This window comes from Mycteria americana, chromosome 11 (genome assembly GCF_035582795.1).
Source record: "Mycteria americana isolate JAX WOST 10 ecotype Jacksonville Zoo and Gardens chromosome 11, USCA_MyAme_1.0, whole genome shotgun sequence".
In the NCBI taxonomy this organism is placed as follows: Eukaryota; Metazoa; Chordata; class Aves; order Ciconiiformes; family Ciconiidae; genus Mycteria; species Mycteria americana.
Genome location: NC_134375.1, coordinates 4,171,110 through 4,195,743, shown reverse-complemented (window position 1 = coordinate 4,195,743; position 24,634 = coordinate 4,171,110). Strand labels below are relative to the sequence as shown.

The 24,634-nt window shown below is 40.7% G+C and overlaps 1 protein-coding gene across 5 annotated transcripts in view; it reads right to left on the bottom strand.

Moving 5' to 3' along the window:
- The window catches only part of VGLL4 (vestigial like family member 4), a 94,780-nt gene that overhangs the window by 3,964 nt on the left and 66,182 nt on the right, over window positions 1-24,634 (bottom strand). For 2 of the 5 annotated variants that reach the window (XM_075514449.1, XM_075514448.1), the window contains 3 exons: window positions 22,552-22,741; window positions 4,030-4,252; window positions 678-798 (listed from right to left, as the gene is read on the bottom strand). In XM_075514449.1, the coding sequence (XP_075370564.1) occupies window positions 678-798; window positions 4,030-4,252; window positions 22,552-22,741 (534 nt within the window). Of the gene's footprint in view, window positions 1-677; window positions 799-4,029; window positions 4,253-15,504; window positions 15,626-22,027; window positions 22,128-22,551; window positions 22,742-22,948; window positions 22,970-24,634 lie in introns of those variants that run through there. The other 3 variants (XM_075514450.1, XM_075514451.1, XM_075514453.1) reach the window with 3 other exon arrangements.

Here is a 24,634-nt window from a genome sequence, read left to right as displayed (position 1 = left end):
GTCGCACAGTGAGAGAAAGTGCAGAGAAACAGCCCAAGGTTCCCCAGCAAGGACTGCATGAACAGGTTTCATGAAAAGTACTAATTGCACAGAAGGTAGAAAGCTAAAGCTCGCTGCTTGGGTTGCTATAGCAACTGCCCTCCAAAGCTTTTTGTGTTGTCCGCGCAGAGAAAGGTGGAGGGTATGTGCTTTGGAGGAGTGTTTCTGCAGGAAATCTGCAGGAAAAGATTTTCCTGACTGCAGCTGAATCATAAAAGTCTACTGACTACTGAAGGACTGGGGAAACTACAGCTCCTAAAATAAGAGCATGGTTGGATCTGCTGGCCCTGTCTGCTGTTTGTCAGTTAAGACTAAAATAAACATGATGACTTATTTGTCGGTGTGGGGTGTTTGTTTTTTTTAAAGAAACTTTTCAAAACAAGAAAAAAAGAACACCTCTCTCCCCCTAATTTTGAATTGGTACTTTCTACTGTGGCGTAGGATTGATGGTTAGAAAGACTGCAGAGGGGATCTGTGCTAGCATGTCTCTGGGTAGACAGGCTACAAAGAGGTGTCTATTGTTTCACTTCCATTTATTCCTGTTAATACGTCAGTGCCTACACAGGTACGGTTCGCGAGACATTTTTGTTCTCCTCAAATTCTAGCCAGGCAGTTAAGAGGGCAGACATGTAACTTACTGCTACAGGGTCTTCTGTAGGCAGGCATTGCTGAACCGCAGCCGCTGTGAGCAATGGGGCAGTGAGAGAGGTTGCAGTTCCGGTTGTTCGCAGAAGCACACGTGATTACGGATGGACGGTTCTAATAGGGAAGAAAAAAAGAAAACTGTCACTCACTAAGGCAATCAGCCAAAGCCACATTAGCAGCAGTTCATCACATAAACGCTCGAGATGTACACTGAACCGAATCCCAGCAGTGAAATAACCCATAAACTATCCAATTCAATAAAGCATATTAAACCCCAAAATATTCAGCTATTATTTCTTTGATTGAAAAAACCCCCCCACATTGCATTTCCATAATGGTTCTTAGTTATTTAACTGTCAAGCAGCCATACAGAAAAAGGGCAGTATAAAAGCAAATCATTAAAGGCATTGAAGTGATTTTACAGTGACTGTTTCAACTTCACAGGCATTACATATGCAGAACTAAATGTCAACACATTAAATCTTTGTTTCATTCTACGTTCACACTTCCTTTTGATTCCAGGACTCATGAAGGGCTTTACAAATTTTACAGGTATTTGTCTTCTTAGTGTTAATCAAGTTTTAATGTTACCATTTTTCATTCAGAAGTTAAGTTTTCCTAGCCCAACTAATTCTGTATTCCGTACTTCAGCCACAAAACAATAAGCCCATAAGATGTAAAATATGAAGAGCTCCTGAGCGAGTCTTGACCGCAAGTACCTTCCTGTTGTAATTAATCTGCCTTTCCAGCACTACAGAATAAACATCATCCTTTTTCACTCAACACGTGCAAATTCCCCCAAATGTCTCTTCACATAATCTTAATTATGCAATGTATACTTTGTACAAAGTATAAACATAAAATACTCTTCTTATAGTTGTTTACTATGTAAATGTTACATTGAAACGAGGCCTTAGGGAAAGAAATGTCCCAGTTTCTCCCGGTGGCCGAAGGGAAATAACACAGGTATTGAACTATTTTTGCTTTGCATCTCCGGTATATTTTATGATGCAAGGAGTCCATTTTGCTATACTCAATGCAAGTTGATTGTTAAGCGTCCAAAAGATTAACAGAATTGATGTAATTAACACAGTTTTAATTTCTTGTCCATTTTACAAATCTGTGCAGCAATCCCACAAAAATCACTACTTTACCTACCACCGTACACTATCAACGAGGAAGGAAAGAGTTTTCATTGTTTAGTGGTACTTTAGTCTAGACAGAGTAAGAGCAAGACCAAAGTAAAAGAGGGGAGCTTTCAAGGGGAGGTTTAACACTATTTGTCTAGACACAACGGGAATGATGCTATTTACATCTTAATTTACTTTTTTTACTTTGCTGTCAGTGCAGTTAAGGAAAAAAAAGTTAATTATTTGATTTTTCTGTAAGCAGTTCACATGTGGAAGTATTTATTTTCTTCTTTACAGAGGCCAAGATTTTGTGCATCTATGAACTGGTTTCTGAGAAGTGTATACATGCTTATCGCTTCAGAAGACTATTTTAGACATGCAAGAGGTGGGAAGTAGAGAAAGACAGGTAATAAAAGAGCTTGTCTCAAGAATGCATGTACAAACACCACAAAGGATTGGAGAGGCAGGATAAGGCATCTGACAGAATCCCCTGGTACGGTTCTGTGTGTACAGCTGCACTGAGCAGACTATACTTATTTATATGAAAATATTGAGATAAGCTGAAAAGTTAGTAACAGTGACTACAGCAGCTGAACAACCCTACGCTGCCTAAAATAAGAAGGTATTTTTTTTCCACCTCTTTATTAGAAACAAAGTAAGATGAAATCCCATCCAACATGTTAAGGTTAAAAAAAAAAAAAACCAAACCAAAACAACAAATCATCAAAGTAGGGCTTCTTATTTCAGTACAGCTTTTTCTTTGCATGACTTCTACTCTGTGCTCTTAGCAAGGTCCTACCTCAACATCCTATTTTCCCAAGAAAATAGATTGTAATCTAGCTCAAAATGTCAAGGATAACAAGAGAGAGGAATCTGGTAATGGGCAACAGGAATCAGCCCAAGTCAAACACACCAAAATAGAAGAGTGTCAGTGGTGTTAGTGCTGAGCTGAGACGCAGTGGTAATGCTATCAAAGGGCACCGGTGTCGTCAGTGGAAGCCTGTCCCTTCCTCCTCTGTCATCACTGAACGCCGAGAGCAAAGAAGAGCTGTTCTGCACAGAACAATAACTCTGCAATCTGCGTGCCAAATGATGCAAGATATCAGCAACACTAGTGTAAAGCTAGGCATGTTGGCATAGCAAAGCGTAAAAGACTAGCGTACATAGCCAGCCACCGTGAAAAGCTACACGGTAGATGTAAAATATACGGCTCCAGTGAAAAGAAGCTTTCATAAATTGCCTATGAAAAATCCCAACCTCTGAAAGATCATCCACTCAAAGTGATGCCCTTTGCAGGTCATCACAGTTCGGGCAGAAGGAAGGACGAGCTTGGGTACCTGGGCCAGTTTAATTTCTCAACACGACACCTCATCACAACTCAATTATCTTGCTTTGTCTCTCCACTTGTGAGAGGGATAAAAGCGAGTCTGACATATAAGAAAACTTAGTGTATAAACTGGATAGGCATGGTTCATCTTCAGCAGTTCTGAAGGAAAACAAATACAATATACAAGACAACAAGCCAAAACCCAAACAACCAGGCAAAAACAAACCAAACCAAACCACTCCAGCATATGGAAATAAACTATAAAATAATCAAAAATCATTACTTTGCTTCAGGAAAAGTAATTATGAAATAGTGATACAACATTGCCCTGGACAACGCAACGAATGCTTTTGGCTGGCTAAAACAACTAGGGTCATTCCACCTTCTTTCACCCGGAAATTCAGTCCAAAATTCTCCTTTATGCCCTTTCTGTCTTGCACCTCTTCCTCAGCAGTCCCGGCAGGAGAGAGCTGGGACAGAGGGGAGGGAAGCACGCACCGATGGCCAAGAGGAGCACAGATGAATACCCTCTTCACCTGTGAACTGCGTCAGTTACTGCCTAGCACGTATTGGAGCTTTGCTCAACCACAGACTTTGCACTCCCAATTAAAACACATGTATTCACAAGCTTAGCGAAGCATCAGAAAAAGCAGGAAGGCCAAGAAATCTGTGACAGATACATTTAAACATCAGCTATTTATTCACATTAAACACAATGAGCTGTGACATTCCTTGTGCATTTTTACAATACATTTTGCCTGAAGAATAGTATCGCCTACCTATTGTAACTCACAATATGTTCTGCTTACTTCTGGGAAGTCGTCATTGTGTCTACAGCAAGGATTCCTACAACCACCCAGAGTTTCTTGTCAACCTAGAAGCCAGTACCTGCTGCCGTTCCACAGAAGTCAGTGTAGGCGTGATACCGACTGTTCGGGTTGCATCCATGCTGTTTTTGGTCAGTGCTAGAGGTTGATCCATGGTCAAGCTTGGGATTGAGGCATACATGTGGTTGGCATGAAGGCTCATTGTTGGGGCAGCAGCCCTCTCTATTGGGCTGCGACTCCTCTCTCTGTGCTCCTTCCGATAATCTCCATTGGCAGTCTTGTTTCTAATACATGAAAGAGAGAAAAAAGTCAAAGGACTTGCTATTGTTACAAGCTATAGTAAGATGCAACATTAAATCCCTTGAAGAAACATGAGGCAATGCATTTTGCTTGGTTGTGAGGAGGGGTACGGAATCCCTCAGTGAGGCAATCCCTGGTCTATCCAGCCACCTCCCTGCAAAGATAAGCCAATGACTTACATTTGCAAGCCCTGGCAACCAACATTTTTTTTCAGCCTAGAATTTCTTCAGATACTTATCTAAATGCACCGAGTTAAAGTAACAACTGATGTTTCATTAAGATCGGACACCTCCTCATTTAACATACTATTAATCCCACTCTGTCTCCCAACACTGCAATATTCTCTAAGCATTGCTGAAGCCCAAGAAAAGTTTATTTTACTCAAAAGACATGGGTTGATACCAGCAAAATGCAATGAGTCAAGGCAGGAAGCAAAATTTTCAGAGCAGAAAATGAAGGAAAAGCAAACTACATTGCACTTATCTCAGAATCATTTAATGACAACTGTTCTTCAAAAGAGTAATCTCAAACTACTACTGAACAGTAAATCTCCGTAGCTGTACTCACATAATTAGCCTATCATTCACTGCAATTAAAATAATACTGATTTTGTACTTAAGTGTGAGATATTTCAGTTTCCGTACAGCAATATAATCGTCACTGAAGGCAAACCAGCGAATCAAAGGGTAGAGACTTCATTCGTGCTGGTGAAGGCAGTCGCCCATAACCACTTACCTAGGTAAGCACGGGTGCGACTGGCAGTCTGGAGCATACCAGTATGATAAGAGTCACCACACTACAATACCCAGTGCCTCAGTGTGAAATAGCAAGCTCAGTCTACCTTTCACATAAGAGTGAGCTGAGGAAAAAGCTGGTTCTATGGAAACTACATTCTGTCTTCAGAAGATTCTTGAAGTAATAGTGAAGTGTCCTATATGTCCTGTGTATAAGTGGGTAAAATCCATCTGCAAGGGTTTTCCCCCCACTTTTTAAGCATATCATAGCAAATTGATATGCAGGAGCAATCTTTAAATATGCTCTGACGAACGTTAGCCAGAGACAGAAAAGGACTAGAAAAATGTTTTCTGTAATACTAGAAATTAAGATGTACAAATAGTACTCAATATTAAAATAAGTTACAACTCCAAGAAGCTACTGCCTATTTCAACGTCTGAGAAAGTCTCTCAAGAAGGAATGCTAACAGCTGAGGGGAAAAAAAAAGCCCTGCCAACAGAGGAAAATAAGGAACCCCAAAGCTTATTAACAAAAGTGCTACAGAAAAACCTTGCAGGTTTACATAAATGAAATAATTATTTAGATTTATCTAATGGTTACTTGTAGCTTTATGTTAGTTAAAACCAGACAATAATATCACTCTGTCTTGAAGTTGATTTCTCCCTATCATCTAAAATCAGAACAGCACTGGCGTTCACAGGCATCCTGCAACACCAGGCCACCACCTCCCACTGTTCACACACACAGAGGAGCGTGCGTCATTTTGGCACAGCAGGTTCGCCCGGTGCCCCTAACCCGGCGTGGCCGCATGCGGCCGTGCGGGCAGCCTCGGGGAGCACCTAAAACCCCAATACAGGGTGCGGGAACGCTCTGCCGTAACCCTGCCCCGGGAGTCAGGGGTGGTCGCTGTGTTGCACCGCATTTGTTTAAGTGCCTTTGGAGACCATACAAACTTTTAGCCTCAACAGCATCCTGTGGCAATGGATTCCACAGTTTAAACTACATGCTTTGCTAAGTACCTTTCCTTCACGGGCTCTTTTTGTTTCTTTTTAACCTAAAATCAAATGGCTTGGTCTGCTATTGCCCTGGTTCTTGTATTAGGAGAGAGAGAAAGCCATCGCTCCCTGCTTATCATCTTCATACCACTCCTGAGTTCACCTCTCCGTTCAGCAACCTTTTTTTCTCCATGGTACTACTTTCTTGAAATAAAAAGTGTTCCCATACCTTTGTCATCCTTGTGCCCCTCTCATGTAAGAGCTAGAAAAACTAATCTTTCTTGAGATGAGGGTGCAGGTCTCTGTTCTGTTCAGGAACAGGACCTTTGCTTACTCATCACAAGTCTTCAGCGCTACACTTCAGCCTGCTCGAGCGTCACTCAGTTGTCTAAATTAGAAATCTGCTATCGCTGCCTGAATCAAAACTCGACTCACTTATCATGGTACAAGCTAGGGTTAATATGTACCAGGCAACCAGTGACTTGAGAACCTCAGGACACAGCTTATTCTCTCTGCCAAATTCCCCTGACATGCTTAGGAGGGAACAGCCAACAGAATAACAATACAACTTGTAACCGTTCGGATCCCCCCGCTCTGCCCCCCCGCCTATCGCTTGTCCCTTTTAACTAATTACAAATTAGTAGTTGCAGATCAGCAGCATCGACCATAAAATCTAACCTTTAAGGTTTCACAGCTGGTGCTCAAGATGTTCTCTGAAAATCATGTGTTTCTTGAATCCTTCTCCGGAGGCCAGATTTAGACACAATAAAGCAGCACACAAACCACCAGGAAATAGATTCTCACAGTGCTACATTTCCATCTTTTGCCAGCTTTGGTACCATTTCAATTCACAAGACTACTCTGCAGTATCAGCATTCAGAAGAAAGAAGTTTAGAATTGCATTGCTCTGAGCTAATGACTGATGCAAATGTGTGACTTAATGGCAGCACACCAGACTCTATATTTAAAGTACAGTAGCCTCATCTTGAATTACAGTACTGAAACAGCTACTGAACACAACAAACTAATCCTTCCCCACCCCTTAGGAAGCAAGTATGGAACTTCAAAAACAGTACGCCTTTGCAGACTGTTTTTGTACCTGGACAACAGCCATTAGATACCCTGGGAAATAATACATGAAAAGACATCACTAAAATCATTCTTCAAGTGATAAAGGCAATGCTGTGTGGAGACGGCTCATTCTTCTTGCTGCAATGCAGTATCTTTGGTGGCTGCAAGCCAAAATCTTACTTTTCAACTAAATATTATCTGGTCTACTACCATTTAAAGAACCATTTGGAGGCTGCAAAACCACATACAGCTCCAGTAGATTTCTACTTTTCACTGCCTCGAAGAAAAAAAAATAATCCCTGTTCAGAATGAATTATTTTTTGTTTTAATAAGCACAAGCTGATTTTCAAAGGAAAAACTTTGTTTCCTCCACCAAAAAGACTTGTAAAATGAAACAAAAAAATGTAGCTACACCAGTTGTTTGGGGTTTTTTTTCATAGAACTGGCATTTCAACAACTTAGTGCTGCATTGGGGGGGGGGGGCTCTCAAGGGACCAGTGATGACCAAACCTACTGGAATTTCCAAGCAAAAGAAATTTTCCATTTTACACAATAGCACCTATTTCGCTCATCCTCACTTTAAACAAAGTCACAGCCCTAAATATTGGTGAACTGGTATTTTTGCTTAAAAAAAAAAAAAAAAAAAAAAAAAAACCCACAAAACTCTTCTGCAAAGATTTTTGGAAGAAGGGACCAAGAAACTGGGAAATGGCATCCGTCTGACACCAGGAAGCACAGCACAGTAGGCAGACCTTCCCTAAAGATACCTAAAATTACTGAGTTATCTCAGTAATCTCAACAGACCACACCCCGGCCCTTTCTGTCAGCAAATAATTCCCTCTTCCTAAATTGGAACAACTCCTCATCCGGGCAGGCAACTGTTTATACTCCACTCCTCAAAAATCCTCTCCTCAACTCATCTACCTTCAGCTATATAGTCCTAGCAAAAAATGAAGAATACCTGAATTCCACATCATTATTTTTTCTGAGCCCAGATGAAAATTTTACAGCACCGTGTAGAACAGTAACATGATAGCTCTGCCCTTGGGAAAATACACCAGCACTTCTGAGTCCCTCCTATTTAAATATAAATAGCAAATCCTACAGACATCTGACTCCACTTGTAAAACAATTGTACCTAAAATTATTTATAGACTGTTCATCAATTTCATATTATTAAATAATTTAGTTTAAAATGTAACTTTAAAAATAATTTTCTATTTGAAACTGAAAGTTTGTTACAATTTATTATTATTACTATTATTATTATTACTATTAAGTCATTCTTGTTTTGATATTAGATGCTTTGTCCGAAGGGGCAATCAAAATTGCACGTGTTTGAAGATAATTATATTTCACTAAAGTGAATTAGGTTAAAAATTCCACACGCACTGAACAAGTACAGAGATACATCTCTTAGTTCAAATGTATGGGCAGAAAATTACAAAGAAGGATTTCTGACCGTGTTTGAAAAATAATTTAAAAATATATACTACAAATAAATCCAGCTGTCCAAACAGCTTTACCATCCCCCGACTCCACTTTGACTTAAAAATCAGCATATGTAACTCTGGACTCCGTCTTCAGTGGCAAATATGCCAGTGCCTTGCCACTGGCTTGAAAAATAGCTAGCATTAATATCGGTGAGAACCTGAGCAAACATCAGCAGTGGGACGCTCTTACATCAGCCATACCCACCACCCTTACTTCCCTTCTAACAGAGGTATTCAAGCTACTTGCAGGTTTCTTTTAGCAAAATTATCCAGGATTCCAACCTTAAATTCATTTCTCCAACACTTGAAAAACAGACATTGTTTTCCATGTTTCTCCCCAATGAATCATAACCGAGGCTCCAGCACTTACCAAGCATCATGTGCTCAGATGGATGTCATACCAAAACCACACACATCCTGACTGTTAGCTGAAAGTCTGCTTCAGTTTGGTTCTAAATAATGTTTGGTAATTGGAAGCAATGTTTCAGTCCTCCTCAGGAACCAGTTCAAAGGTAGCTAAAATGCATCATTCTTAATATTTTTTTGTTGTACAACCTTTCAATGCGGCTGTTCTGTTCACTGGCACAGAGTGGCGGTAATTCACACTCGTCCTACAGGAACAGGCTAACTCTGCCAGCTGCTTAAGGAAAAGGAAAAAAAAGAGGCCCACCGAAGGGGACACTTTTGCTTGCACTCACTTCCAGCCTGCAGATCCTTAAGGAACAGATGCCAAAAGTATTACTGTACCTCCAAGTGCAGAAATCACAGACGTTTCACACTCGCTTTGGCAGAAATAGAGCTCTAACTCGAAACGGTTGTACTGTAGGAGTGTGTTTCACTTGCAGAAAGAACAAGTATCCACTTACAGTGCTTTTTAATTATCGTGCAAGATGTTTTTCTTTATACAAACACAACGCATAATATTGCTTAAGAGTAAACTTTCATTTGTGCAACCTAATTCAAATATGATTTTATTATTTTCAGCATCTTTATAATATTCATTTTCTAACATCTTTTACTGTATTTATTCACAAACTCTTAAGTCGGAAAGAGGACAGCTGCTTTTGTTAAAGACTACTTAAGGATTTATAATCCACTGATATATCTTCTCCACATGATGGGGATCATTTTCCTGCAAAAGTATCTACTTGCATACATTAATTCTGTTACTGTGAGGTGGGAAAACAAGAATTTAAGGTGATATTTGAAAATACAGTGATACCTATCCAGAGGGAAAAATCCTAAGTTTCACTTAGTCAGAATTTTTTAAGCAATCCAAATTCACTAAAAAACCCAAACAAAACATGAAAGTATTAGTAGTTTGCTGAGTGTCAGCCAATTATCTGAAGTATTCATAACATGAAAAAGTACTCCAAACAGCCCAATACGCTGTTTAAACCACATCTACGTTGAATGGCTGCCACCTAAACACATAACCCTTTGTCATCCCACTCTATTAGCTTTATGCTTCCCTGTTACTTGGTGTAGCCTTCTCCTTTTACGGCTTAGCACTCTGTCCCAAAAAGCTTTCAAGTAGGCAACTTGCAAGAGATTATTGTTTTTGCAAGAATCACTTCCTCCACAAAACCTGGACATCTGATATGGCTTCCTGGGAAAGATAAAGAATGCCCTCCCTTTTCGCCATTGCTGTTATTTCAACATTATTCATACAGTATATTGCCCCTTGCAGGAAATCTTTTGGACTAACTAAAGATCGTGTTCAAACCAACGCACAGATAAAATGGATGACTGATCTTCCATTAACGCCTTTCTCGAAGCTGCACTACAGCAGCTATGCCTCCTGCTATGGTTCCGGAGGACTCCAGAACAGCAGTTTGCTAGCCAGTTGGCTACAAAGTCGTTCTTTAACCCAGGTCTGTAGCTGGCAAATCCTCTATTTCTTCCCCCATTCAAGTGTGGTTAACAAGGAAAGAAGCAGGTGGCTAAGTCTTCGCTTTCTGCCTCAGCCTAGAAACAACGTGGCAAAGGCACCCAGGATTTTAAGCGCTGCCTCAAAGCTTCTCCAGCCACCGATAATGCAACTTAACTCTTTCCAGAAAAAAGCTTTTGTTCTTTTGAATTTTTCAACTTGAGCATCAGGCCCAGTTTGGAGAATTAAGCATCATACTTACACAAGTTCTTTCAGAGTCGGAAGTACGCATGCACCAACTGTACCTATTTTTCCCTGCTCTCTCCACTCCCCTCTAATCAGAATTCTGCAGTTCCTTCCCTTAAAAAATTTCAATTCACAAAAATTTTTTTTCAGCTTAGCGCTACAGCCAATGGAAAGACCTTTGAGATAAGAAGTCAAATAAAACTGTTGAAAACATACTAACAAGAAATAGGATAATCTTACATATAAACAAACATAGGTCAGACTGTCTATATTTATCCTCACCGAAACAAGATTTTCAGAGATAAAACCTTGGACCAGATAGTTACTTGCACATGCAATCAACCAGGAGAACAGATTTCACAGGGAGAGAAATAAATTAATAATAAGCTGTGAAATGCATAAAGGAGTTTCCCATTATTGCCTGCACCAAACAAAAATACTGAGATACGGAAGAGCTTCCCCTCCTGAAGGCTTAACATTCACAAGTATGAAAGAATGCAAGAGAACCGCATGATGTAAGACCTTAGTCAAAAGCCAAACCCACAAAACTGGAATCTAAATCTAATGTACAGTAAAATCAATTAACACAATCTCAGATCCTACTTATTTTTCTCACAGGAATTTTTTTTTAATGTTTGGCCATCTTTGCTCCAACACTCATAGGATTGTTTTAAAAGGCAGCACTAGTTGCTTTATAATGGCAATCACTCATTCCATCCATAAGTAAAACTCTGGGATTTATTAAATGAAAAATTATGTCACTGCTGGAATACATGCATGCATATACAATCCAGAAATTATGACAAAGGTACCCTACTGCAATAGGTACAGGCTGCAGGTTGCCTGTAAAAATAAAAAAGGAAAAAAAGAAAAAAAAAATTTACCCCAGAACCTCAGCTCACCTGCTAATTTCTCTGTTCTGCACTTCCACTGCTGCTCGCTCAACTCCAAACCTCCTACTTTTAGGTTCCCATTTTGTGTGGTACACCTGATGGCTCATTTTAAAGTACCATAATTTTTTTAAGAGGTTTTATGTGAGGCCATACCCGAGATGTAAACAACAAAATTTTAACGTATAATAAATATCTGGAAAAATTCTGAAATGGTAAGCCATCTCATTAATTCTACTGAGGTAACCGTAAATATGAATTAGCCTGTTAAGAAAATTAAATACATTTTTTAAAAATCACTAACAGCTCAAAAAGTGGAGCTAGAACAACAGAAAGTTCCAGCATTTCAGTGTTACCCCAATAACAAGTGTCTAGGTATAACTGGACATTGCAGTAATTATAAAAAGTTTCCTAAAATGCACTACGATTTCTGGAGCATAAACGTAAGCTCATTTCATCTCTTCAACGTTTTGTTTAACTATATCTAGGTGGAAACCAACAGCTGAGTACAACTCCCATCAGCTCTGGCTTAGTTTTCAAGTCAAAAATAGTTTCAAGGACAAAAAATATTCAGCCTCCTGCCAATTGCATTAGCCGAAGAGGAGAAACTTTCTGGTCCTCTAACCTGCAACGCGGCATCACTGCCTTCCCTGTTCTAAGTACCGTCTAACAGCCTGTCAGAGGAACAGCACATTTCTTGGAAAGGAGAGAGGAGAAGTAACCAAACCTTTCAGGTTTCTCTGAATCAACCACCTCCCCATAACTCTCTCTTCAAAGAATGACAGTAGTTCGAGTTGCCTTTGAAAAACCTGCACAACACACTAGGAAAAACGCCTAAGTGAAGGACTATTCTGCCAACTGTGAAGACCAAAAGACAGAAGATGTGAATGTTTCAGAAGCTGAAAAAGACTCTGCAGAGGATGCAGTCTGTCTTTAGAAGACGCTGCTACTACAGTTACAGAGAGTACTTTTTCTGGAAGATAGTTTCAGTAAAATTGCACAACTCAGACATATCAATGCACACCAGAAACTCAATCCTATGGCTGTCAGTCAGGACCCAGAATGAAGGTTTCTAGCTCAAAATTTCTAGCTCAAAAATAAACTATACAGAAGTCAACATAGTATCTGGGTGCCTGAAGGCACAATAATCTCATTCTGAGAAAGTCAAATGAAGCCGGTGAAACAGAGGGGAGCCTGCCAATGTTCACATCTGGAGAGCAAGTCAGGCTACTACATATATTGGGACGAACAGAACATGATCTAGAAAGGCAAGTCACCGCTGGAATGCAAACTAAAAGTATCCGTGTGAAGTCTGAACTGCTTCAAGTCTGCAAGGCACTTTGAATTGCTTGGAGGGGAAAAACATCCAGAAAAGCAAATGACAAAAAATGAGGTTAAAGGGACACTCCAAACCTTCCCTAAAATGTCTAACAAGCAGGAAGGAAAATCTGACAGTGTAAGGAAAGAGCAAAGAGGCTTCCATGAAAACAGCTAGAAGGTCAGAGGGGTTACTAGAAGGATTCAGAGGCAGCTATAAAACGATGGATTTGTACCCAACTGCAGTGCCCACCCAAACACCTCTGGCAGACTTTTCCTCTTATGTTCTACCAATTAATGTGCTGGGTCACGTGCAGCTTTTATAATTCAGCCATGTTAACATCCTTTTGAAGTCAAACTTGGCACATGCAACTAACCTTTTATACTGAGTCACTGGAAAATACTGTAAAAACTATTTATGATCACACAGAGAAAACTACGGGCCAATGTCAGGAGAAAGCTTGCACATCAGATACACGCAGCAGTGGGTCATGGCCTCGTGCAACAAGATTAGCCACATACATGTGTGCTCAATATTGCCAGGGTGCATCACTCTGTTCTGCAGGCTCTGGGAAAACTCGGTGGTGTTGAAACTCAATGGTGAAACTGTGCAGAACTGTTAGAGGAAATAAAAAATGGCAGTTACAGTTTCTTATAATGTTTTCTGGGTTGTTCCTTACAATACATTCTACTTTTTTATTTGGAAAAAATACTTTCATTCATCACTCAATGCCTGTCATGCAACTGTTTTTGTAAAGGTGGGTACCAGCTTAAGGCAAGCTGTGAACCCCAAATCTCAAAAGTTTATGGGACTTCATTTAGTTCAATCACAAAAAAGACTGCATCAGGTAGAATCTTACAGTACAGGAGCAGATTAATCATTTTGTTCAACTAGATGATGTGGGTAGTAAAAGATACAAACAACAAGGCAAGTTTATTTAATAAGAGCTCTAACACCACAAGCCAGTCTCTGAAAATAAGGTCACAGTACTGGAATTAACTGTGTCAAATTGTCAGGAGATGGGATTATAGAGCTTTCTTTTCCAACTTCAATGGTTCTTAACAGAGAGAGGGAAAAGGGCCTGGATCATTCAAGCTTACAAATTACGGTCTCTATCCATCAGACACACAATCTAACATTAGCTGATGTGAAGCAGGAAAAGCTGAGAAAGTACATTAATTTGCTTTCAGACAGAAATTTCAAAAATTCTAAAAAAACCCCAGGCTTTAGACCTTTAGACTGAGAACGGTGTTCAAATAACTGGTTTTAAGAAAAGATTTTTTCATGGGCTGTTTTATAAAAGGAGTAAACATTTCATTAAAAGTTTATCGAAACCGTTTGTAATTGGTAATAAAATCCAACTCACGGAAACCTCTAGAAGCACTATAAATACAGCAACAGCTTCATTATAGTTTGCACAGCTATTCATACCAATATAGTAAAATAATTCCTCTGAAAAGCTGATAACCAAACCAACCACACCAGTAGCAGTTAAGTGTTTGAAAGGGTACTTCTGCAGGTAAGGCACCCAAGTTAACCATCAAATTCTGCTGTCAACAGTATCCTCCCACAGCAACTTCTGGTTCAAGGGAGACTTTAGTTAGAAAAGCAAATCACAAGCAAAAATGTTTGGGGTTTTTATTTCCCCCCTTTTTAAAAGACTGATTTATGAGTACTAAAAGTTACGGATTAAAGATGTGACAAAAAGATTCACGAAACATCATTCCTTATCATTCACGTAGCGGGAAGTCAGCCACGCCCACGCAGCTCAGCCGCATTCGCTACAAATAGCTTTGACAGACAAGGACTTTAAAGACAGAACTTTTGACAGGAACGTACGAATCGACCTTAACTCGACTGTACAGTGCGACTCCTCCATTACGGACAGTAACTGCACATCTGTGCCACATTAAAGACTACATGAAGCAGTAATTAGAGTGTGCTGAGACTTCTCCCCAGATGTTTTGGAAAGTTTTTCTCATGGCTCACCCAACTCATCCCACCCCCCTTTTTCTTTCTGATCAGGTACTCTGCGCTCAAGTCAGTGCCGTGAAAGGAGTGAAACCCCGTTCCCAGGCACATGCCGGCCTGCAGGTACAATAACCCACACAGACACTCGTTCTGTGTTCACATTCCGCTGTATTTTAGGGACAGTATTTACACTGTGAGTGAGCAGTCTTGGAGAGCTGCTGAGCTGCAGTTTGTTGACAGTGTTGGAGGAGTTACGTAAGAAATCTAAAGGACGACTCGATTTCCATCAAGCGATACGGGCACGGGTATCTAATTCAGCCAGCGTCCCGGCAGCTAGGAAGCGCAGCGGATTCCAGCAACATTTTCCACCGGGGGAAGCGGTCGAATAACTGAGGTCAAAACCTTCGGGCTTCGACGGCGGCAAACTCCTTTCACTTCCCTTGCATTTTCCGTCGGGACAAATCCTGAAGGAAAACCGCACCCTCCCCGCGCAGCCCGGGGCGGGCGGGCCCAGGGGGCTGCGGGGGCCGCGCTCCCGCCCCGCACTCGCCGCCTCGGCGCCCGAGCCGGGCGCGGCCGAGCGCAGGGGCCGCCGCCGGGCTGGGAGGCGGCGGGCGCGGGGGCCGCCGCGCAAGGCCGGTACTAACCTCGGGGCGAGCATGGCCCGGGCGCAGGAAGGCGGCCGCGTCCCCCCGGCCCGCCCGGGGCCTCACCGGCTTGGCGAGCGGCCGCGGCGCAGAGCGCGGCCCCCGCCGCCTCGTCACGATAAGAGTCCCCCGCGCGGCGCGGCGCGCCCGCCCCGGCCCCGCTGCGCTCCGGCGGGCTCCGAGCGGCCGGCTCCCAGCTTCCAGGGCGGTTGGGCGGGGAGCCGGCCCGGGCTGCTGAAAGGTGGCGAGATGCGAGGTGAGGCTGATCAGCTTCCGCCCCCCGAACGGCTCTCCGGCAGTCGTTCGCACGAAGCGAGCAGCGCCGCAATACCGCGAGCTAGGACCTGCAGGCCCGCTGCCCCTCCGCTCCTCCACGCTCTCTTCCAGGCGAGGCACCAGAAGCTGGGGAGAGAGGGGGAAACGCTGGCCACCCATTAGAGCGCTCACGTGAAATGTAAAGATGGCCACGGCTGGTTAGACATAGCCAGAGGAATACTTTCCACCTTTCAGCACTAAGAAATAATGCCATTTATTCAGAGTCAGCACTCAGCAATTCTGCAGGAATGAGTTAAAGCCAGTTCGCATGTTTTTGTAGCACATTACAGCATGAGAGAAAATGAAAGGAGACTGTCCGGTCCAGCACTTTCAGTCTGGGGAAAAAAATTTACTTTTTCAACTAGAAATTAATGTAGCATTTTATTCCAAATCTTACCCTTACAGAGTCACTGTCTATAGCAACCGTGTCCATAACATTCTAATTCTCAAGAGCGCAACTTTCTAGTAAATGGTACATCTGTCAAACTGCAGGAAACATCTGGGAAAATGCTTAAATAAAAAGAAGTGAGATTAAACCTTTGTTTCCATATGGTTGGGATATACATCTAGAATACGTTTGTAAACGTTACTGGTTCTTTTCTTGCCTCTTGCTTAGCTATCAGACTTTTGGATTGGTATTGAATTTCACCCTGGTGTAGATAGATGATAATTTACGCGATGTAAAATTTCCCTTTAACGAAAATGAAGAATGGGTAAAAAGCCAACACTGGGGCTCAAGGGATTCGTGTTCTGTTCCTGTGTGCACAGGCCTCCTTGTCACCTCCAGTAAGTGGGCGATTCCTTCTATTGGTGCTGGTACCTCTGCTACCTCTGTTGGTGCTGGTACGACACAGCTTTTTGCTTCACAAGGTAGCTTGGGGCTTTAATGTCCTATGGAAGTTTTATGCTCCTTTACAAAAGAAGGAAAATGAAAGTGGAAAACATTTTATCAAAGAATTCTGGAGCTAGCTAAGAAAACCTTTCTGTTCGCAAGTGGAGACACCTGAACTAACATGGCCTGATTTTTCAAGTACTTAAACATATCCGCAAATTTGGACAGATCAGGTCTTTCTGTGAAGGACTGACAAGCTATCAATCAATTTTTAGCCCTGAAACTGTTCATAACAAGCATTTCACATGTGCTTGGCTACACCCTTTCCTGAACTGAAAGGGACTTGAGTACTTTCTGAAATTCCCCTTGGATAGGAACTTCTGCAAAACTCAGTGTTAAATATTAACTCAGATATATTAGCTCTTTCAAGTCCGTCTCTGAAAGTTCAATTTAATGTACATTTGTTGGAAACATTTTAAGAATAATTTTGTGTAATGCGTGATCTCCATTAATAAATAAGAAAATACAACTGATTGATTTGGTCCATCATTCAAGCAATGCATATAAGGAAAAAAAATAAGGAAAAGCAGTTTGAAACCTGCTCTGTAATCCTTTGTCCACTGTAATCAACAAGAGCCACACTGTAACAGTTCCACTGGCAGTACAGAGGATTTCAGCTTCTACAGGACTTTGAAAACACCAGGTTAATCCTAAAATACTTCAAAGGCGTATTCATGCCAAGAGAACTGAGTAAAGATGCCTGCAAGCAAATGAGAGACATTTTGGGTGTTCCGAGTTGTGTGTTGGGTTTTTTTTTCAATTCCAATTTGTCACAATAAAATGACAGTGTAAACATATTTCTTAATACCACATAAAGTTTGGAACCAAAAAAGCAGTAGTTAGCAGCAAAGAACTTTTCCAAAAACTCCCATGCTATCTCTGCAACCCAGCTCTAAATCTTTTCAAGCCCCGCTTGCAGCTGGAGCCAGCCTCCACCACAACGGGGACCTGATTTTCTGCAGAACATTTCCACCCTGCATTCTCAGCTGGGGTCAGGGAATGGTAAGGAGGAAGGTGACAGAGTCCTCCTGTAATAAGGAGCGTCATTTATTGAGTACTTCAGATCTTACTCAAAATTCCTTACTTTCAGCTACTAGAAGCTTGAAGAGGACACAGCTGACCCTGCTTTGAGCAGGAGGTTGGATGAAATGACCTCCTAAAGCCTGTTCTAACCTGAATTATTCTATGATCTTCAAATCCAGGTAACGGTCAGGACAGCTTAAGACAGATTTTTAAAAAAGGGTGCCAAGGTAATTTCTGTTACACTGTCATTAAAGTGAGCAAGTGCCATTGGATATTCATAGTAAGGAAGTTACGATATATGGCAGCTTCCAAACTCCAGGGATCTAGCCTGGCTTTCTGGATCAGATTTGCCATGACTCTTCACTATAACAGAAGTGAAGACACAACCTAGAATTTGAAACAGAAGTGGCTGCGTCTGTATGGTTATGTCCAAAACTAAACACCATCTTGTGCGATACACATTAAACTACCTTACTCAGGTGTAGACCTTTCTTTTATTACAAGAAAAAGTCAAATTACGTATCACACAAATCAAGGGATGCTTATTCCTCACACATCTACATAACAGCTGCAAATTTTTGCCGTCAGATGATTTTCATATAGAAATTAATTTACATTGCGATCCTAATGCCACCAAACCAAATGGGAATTGTGACAAAGAGGCTGAGAGGAAAATATTCCATTCACAAGCCTGCTTGTCCCAAACCAAAAATGCTAACTTTCAGCCTGATGTACTCTACAAGCAAACGAAAAAAAAAAAAAAGGTCCCCTTCCAACACAAATTCAAATGCTCAGTTTCACATATAATTTTACCAGTAACAGAAAATCTGAATCCTTTTGAAGATGTCAGTGACATCAATTCACTTCAACCTTAAATATAGTTATTTGATCCCGCAATTGGGTAGCATGCAAACTATTTTTAAAATTGCTACACCACAAGTATAAAGTATTAGCCACAACTGTCCCTTGCCCAAAAGCAGTGAAGAGTTACATATTTCCTAGTTCCTACTAAAAATCAGAGAAGCAAAACCAGCCCAGTGTAATTTCTTTTAAAAAAAAAAAAATTAAGATTTTGTGCTCTTTTACTCATTTCCTCGTTTTCTTTGCTACTTGGCAAACGAAATGCCAGGAGGAGAAACTGCTCTCAGACTCCTCCGTTCCCTGCAAGGACTCTTACGGCAGAACTGATGCCCGCTGGGAAAAGGCTGATGTCAGCTCTTAAGAGCTCCCTGCAAGGATAAGGAGGCCTTTGTTTTCAGCTGAACTGTGAAAATGAGAAAATGCCTCCAGCCTGACAAACAAGAAACCCACATAACATAGGTCAGGCCTGAGACCTTCACTTAAAGGTACAACACACTTCATTCACATTCCCCTTACATCACAATGCCCAGAGTGAGTTAATTTTACACAGGACTTGCCATGAAATGCTAAATACATCTTGGAAATATAACAAAGCAGCTTCATTTGTTAAGAAAGACTGGTATGGCTCTCCAGCCACTTTACCCATACATCAAGCGCTTGTAATTCTTATATAAATCAAGTTCCTAATTACTCTTCTGTAAATCAAGGTGAATTTAGTGAAGTCATATGAAAACAAAGGCATGTTCCAACTTGAGGCTTAAAATAAACTCGCTTCTCCTTTACAAAGCACCAGAAAATAAAGTATGCTACAAGAAGCACATTTTAATTCAGCAAGATATACTTTAGCAAATAAATTTTAAGTAAAACATGTGAGGGACATACAAGAAAGTGTGAAATGCAAATACAGGAATTTCATATTACAATGCCTAGGTTTTAACTTGGGGTGAAGTATTCGTTTTTCTTCTATGACCATAAAAATACAGAAGCTGTATACAGTCCAGTACACTGCCGTAAGGCAGGTGCTTTCACATACTGATTTTTTATCCTAAAGCTGAGAATTTTCTCCTCTGAAAAACAGAGCCTTTGATAAATTGTTCTTTGCACAGGAATTCCATTACATATTTTAGAAACACAGTAGGATTGCCAGGGCATTTGATTCACTCTACGCCAGAGCCAACTGTACTCCAGTAGTTGTGTTTTTCCATGATAAAAGTAAACATACCTGAGTACAACTCAAAGAACCAAAGAAGATACATCAGGGAGTTACACCTGAGCAGGGAATATCTCAAAGCATTCAATTTCAGAAAAAAAGGCTGGCATCACTGGATTTCTAATAAAACAGCCAAAGCATTTAAGTCACTGAAGCACAGTGACTGCAATGCTAGGGTGCTGGTACCTAAGAGTTAACATCCAGCTTAACAAAAGGTTCTACCATCTATAATGAACCACAGCACACAATTCTTGTCCTATTTAATTACATTTCTAACCACAATATGCTGGTGTTAGGAGGATGAATATACAACTGCTTCACAGTTCTACCAACGCAATCACAAAGACCCAAATGTCTGAACAAGAGCTGCTCGCGGTTAATAAAGACTGCTGTCTTCCAAGCACTGACTTCCAGATGAAAAAGATCTGCCCATCTGGACATGAGAATAACTGAAGACATTCAGCCAGAGAAGTATGGATTTAAGCACTGCTGTGTGGCAAAGACGTGCAGTCTGTAGCCCTAATATTGACGGGGGCAGCTATGCCCAGAAACAGTGTCTGTGTCACCCACTCTTTTGTCCTATGCTTTCAGGGGACTTTGTCCTGAAAAGTTGAAAATACACGGACTCTAAACCTCATCTTTATAGTCCCAATCACAAAAATGTCTTTGCCATCACCAAAGACATCGTGCCATCTAGTCTCCACATTACGCTCCACATCTCATACGGATTTGGTTTTCTAAACCGAATGTCGTCAAACTTACACTTCTAGAACCTCCAAGTCACTACAATGTGACTGCCATTATTGTGTTCCGTGAAATCTCTCCCCAAATCTACCGTCTTTTCTTTAGGGCGAACAAGTCAAGCTTCTACAACACACTTCCTATCTCCAAAACAAAATCTTCAGGACAGTTCCACAAGATTTAAGCAATCCATTTCTACTGTTAAACCAGAATGTCATAATCCGAAAAAGAGGGGAAATATGAGAAACATTTGAAAAAATAACTTCATGGTTGGTGGTGGCAGGGAAATGGGAGTAAAAATCAGAGAACGTTTGTGAACTTTTCTGATACATCTGAAATATACAGATGTTCAGCTATCTCAGAGGTATCACAAAAGTTTGAGGTTTTTTAATATTCAGTTGAAAGCGTATTTTCACATGGCCACATTGTTGACAAGATCAAACTTAGAAAATAAAGTAGAAAAAAGATGGCTTCGTGTATGCTATTTTAGATTATGATTTGTCTGCAGTAGACGGTTTAACTGAAATAGATTAAGTCCCATCCAATGAATGCTAGGCAGACAACCAGTGCTTTTTATTATAAGAAGAAAAGATGCACATTTCCTATACAAAATCACAGAAAGAATCTATTGAGTAAAAACGTACCATACTGGATGAGTAAAAATGTACCATACTGGAAGACCAGATAGCTTTAAAATATATCTAAGGGCTCACATGGAATAACTGCCTGTATCTTTTAGTTTTGAACCTTGGTTGCACATGACTCTGTTGGTTCAGACTTCATTATTTTTATGGCCTCCACTGTATAAAGTGTTACAATGTACGTAACTGCCAGCTGTGTTTTATTTCATCCCTAGCAAATGAGTTTTAAAAAAAAAAAAAAAAAAATCACACCTGCTCCCACAAAGTTACATAATAATTCAAAAATGCCATAAATTTCTTCAGTTGCATCATGTACATATGCCACAGAAATACAGCATGTGCTTCTTTCCAGTACCAGCATTCTCAGCTCCAAGGAAAGGCTATAAATAGTTAAGTTTTTAGGAGAAAGAACAAGGTATGTTGTAAATGAGAAGTCTCTCTCTGCTTGTGAGCTTTTATTGTTTTGCATTACTTCAGTGCTGGATTCCTGATTTGTAACAAATTCCAAGACTGCAGACTACAGGCCCAGCCTCTGACTAACACTATGGTGATTTATTTGAGGATAAATACCTCTGTCCGCATCTTATGACTGAACACAACAGTCCACAGCAGCGTGGAATGCGAGGAATGCAGGAGCTGAGGCAGCAGGGAAAGGCACACAGCTATCAGGCTGCCCTGGACTGCTGAACCACTCCGATCACTTCCTCCAGTCAAGAACGAAAGGAATTCTCTAAGCCTGTACTTCATGCCAACCAGGCTTGCATTCCCAAGAATGAGAACACAGCAACAATGGCATTTGATGATTACCCAACGCATGCACCTAACTCATCAACACCTTACCTGTATGAAAAATTCCACATCCGACTGTCAGAGCTGCGGTGCAATCGTTTAAGTAATGTTTAGCAACAACTGCTGCTTGCCCAGTTGTCAAGGCAGACTACAGAGCAGCTGGCTCACAATCTCCTGGCCTCAGAAAAATGCAAAGCACGTCTGTTTCCCCTCCTTCTGCTTCCCCACCCCCATCAGCAGAGAGCACAGAGCACTCAGAATCAGGGGAAGTGAAAGGAGCAGATTACAAAGAACAAATGAACAGTACTTCAGAAATCGCAAAGGTGAATACGTATGTTTTACTATAAATAGTTAAGTTGGGCTAAGTCCTGTTACTTCATGCTGTACGAAAACAAAAGAAAACGAGAAGTCGCCCATCTAATCACACCAGCCTTTGTGCAGATCTTCTGTACAAACCGGAACAAAGGAAAAATCTAGCGCAAAGTTTTAGACACAGTACGATTTTAGCACACACAAAAATGAAGAGGATAGCATTAAATTCTATAAACCAGAGGTAATAAAAGCAAGACACTTACAGATGTGGATTGAACATTCGACTCATTTTAGAAACATGGTCGTTTTCACAGTCGAGCTCATCATCCCCTTGGTCCATGCTGAGCTTCCTCTTGTTGGGACTGATAGGAGGAGGGCCTGTTCGATGGTTGGTTAGAGCAGAGGATACTGGAAGAGACTGCATTCTGGGCTCACCTCTTAGAGCTGCTTCACCTACAGGAAGAAGACAAGTGAGAATGAGAGGTAAAATAGCATGCTTTTGAAAACATTCTCGCAGAACAATTTCCCAGACAGATGTCAGGTCTGCATAGGCGCCTTTAACTTGGTTGTAAGATAAAAAAAGGCATCATAAACCATACTTTAGTGCTTTGTGCTGGAATAAACAGTTGAAAAAAGGTAATATGAGAGGGGTCAACTCACCCCAGATGATACGAAAGGTTGAGCTAACACATCTTTCCAACAGCATTTTCATTCAGAAGCATTCCTTCTTACAAGCTGCCATTCCAACCCTGAACTTTCATTACCTCATTCTGCAAAGCATGACTATTCACAATGAAATACGCTTTGTTCCTTTTCTTATGGTTGTGGTTATAAATTCCAGGGCTACAGTTCACATCTATGCCAAATATTCAAGATCTAAAACTGAATAAACGTTCAAATTCTCAAATTATTCCTTTTATAAAAAGCTGTCCAAAACAAGCTTGTCTGGTATATAACTATGCAAGGTAAAAATTAGGGAAAAAATTGGAACTTGCTGATGCAAATGTAACTTTGTCCTTAAATGTCCTCCCCTATACTTTTAAACCATGTTTGGAGCAATGAACAAAAGAGCACACTTCTTCAGCACAAGAATCACAGAATTTCAATTTTAAGAATGCTAATTTTCAACTAGGCAGACTGACGGTAGAGTACTGAGTAATTATAAATTTTATATAATCTAACACTTATCAGAAAACGCCATTCACAGCATGTCAGAGATGTGTATAAATAATTCCAGAAATGATACAATTAGTTTGCGCATAAAAACATTCGCATATTGTGAATGTGTTAAAGGGTGACCACAGTACTTTTACCATTTCAATTAAATGTCTCACTGAATGTACAGCCTAAAAGCACAGTGCTGCATTTCACCAGCAGTTATGGACTGTACTGGAACTCACCTCCTTACAGCCACAGGTCACATTTAGACTTCACAAGGATTTGAAGTTGTTTAAAAATGCTTTTGGGGCTTCATAAGGGGCTGGAGAGGAGCTAAATTAACCAGGGTTACCTATTCCGGTAATATCCCTGAAATAGCCACTTTTGCTCGAGTTTAAAATTTGTATTTTTCCTACACTGCCAGAAGCATTTTGTTTTCTACATGGCCATAATTTCCAGAACTAAAATTAGGATAAAGTTAACTCCATCTACAGCCCTGAGGTACCTGACAATGGAAATCTTTGTATGTCACCAGACATTTTCACATCATCGCCGAGGCAGATGATTTATAAAATGTTGCCCTAATTCCACACACGACAAATACTATTTTGTTGGAAAAAGAACGAGTGAGGAGAAAACCTCCTGAATGTTTACCAGTAAAAATAAGCATTTTGCCAATTTAGTCAGCATAATATAAACTAGCAAATATACACTGACCTATAATATACCACAAGTCATGATTTCTATTAAAGACTCTGGCACCAAATCTAAATAGGAACTTTCCATCTCAGCTCTAAATAGTAAAAACTGTGCTCTACTGCAAATGCTTTAAGACAGACATCCAGACCCTCTCCTGTTCAAAACAACCAAAGTGTTAATTGGAAAGCCCCCCACAATGGGGGCTTCCCCCATTGGGAAGCCCCCCACTCTAATGTCACAAGAGAAGCTTTTATCAAAAAGACCTCGCATATGAAATAATCTTCATATCACTAAAATTTCTGCATTTTTTCTTCAGCCTTTATATTTTGCCAGTAGAAATCTCCACCTACATAGTGTTCATATTCTAAACTTTAGAAGTAAACCACATCATACCAGTTTCTCTCAGTGAGGAATCTCCCTCACTTCTATCTTTGAAAAAAATAAGTTAATACCAATGGTAAAAGATAACTTTAATCAACTAAGGTTTGT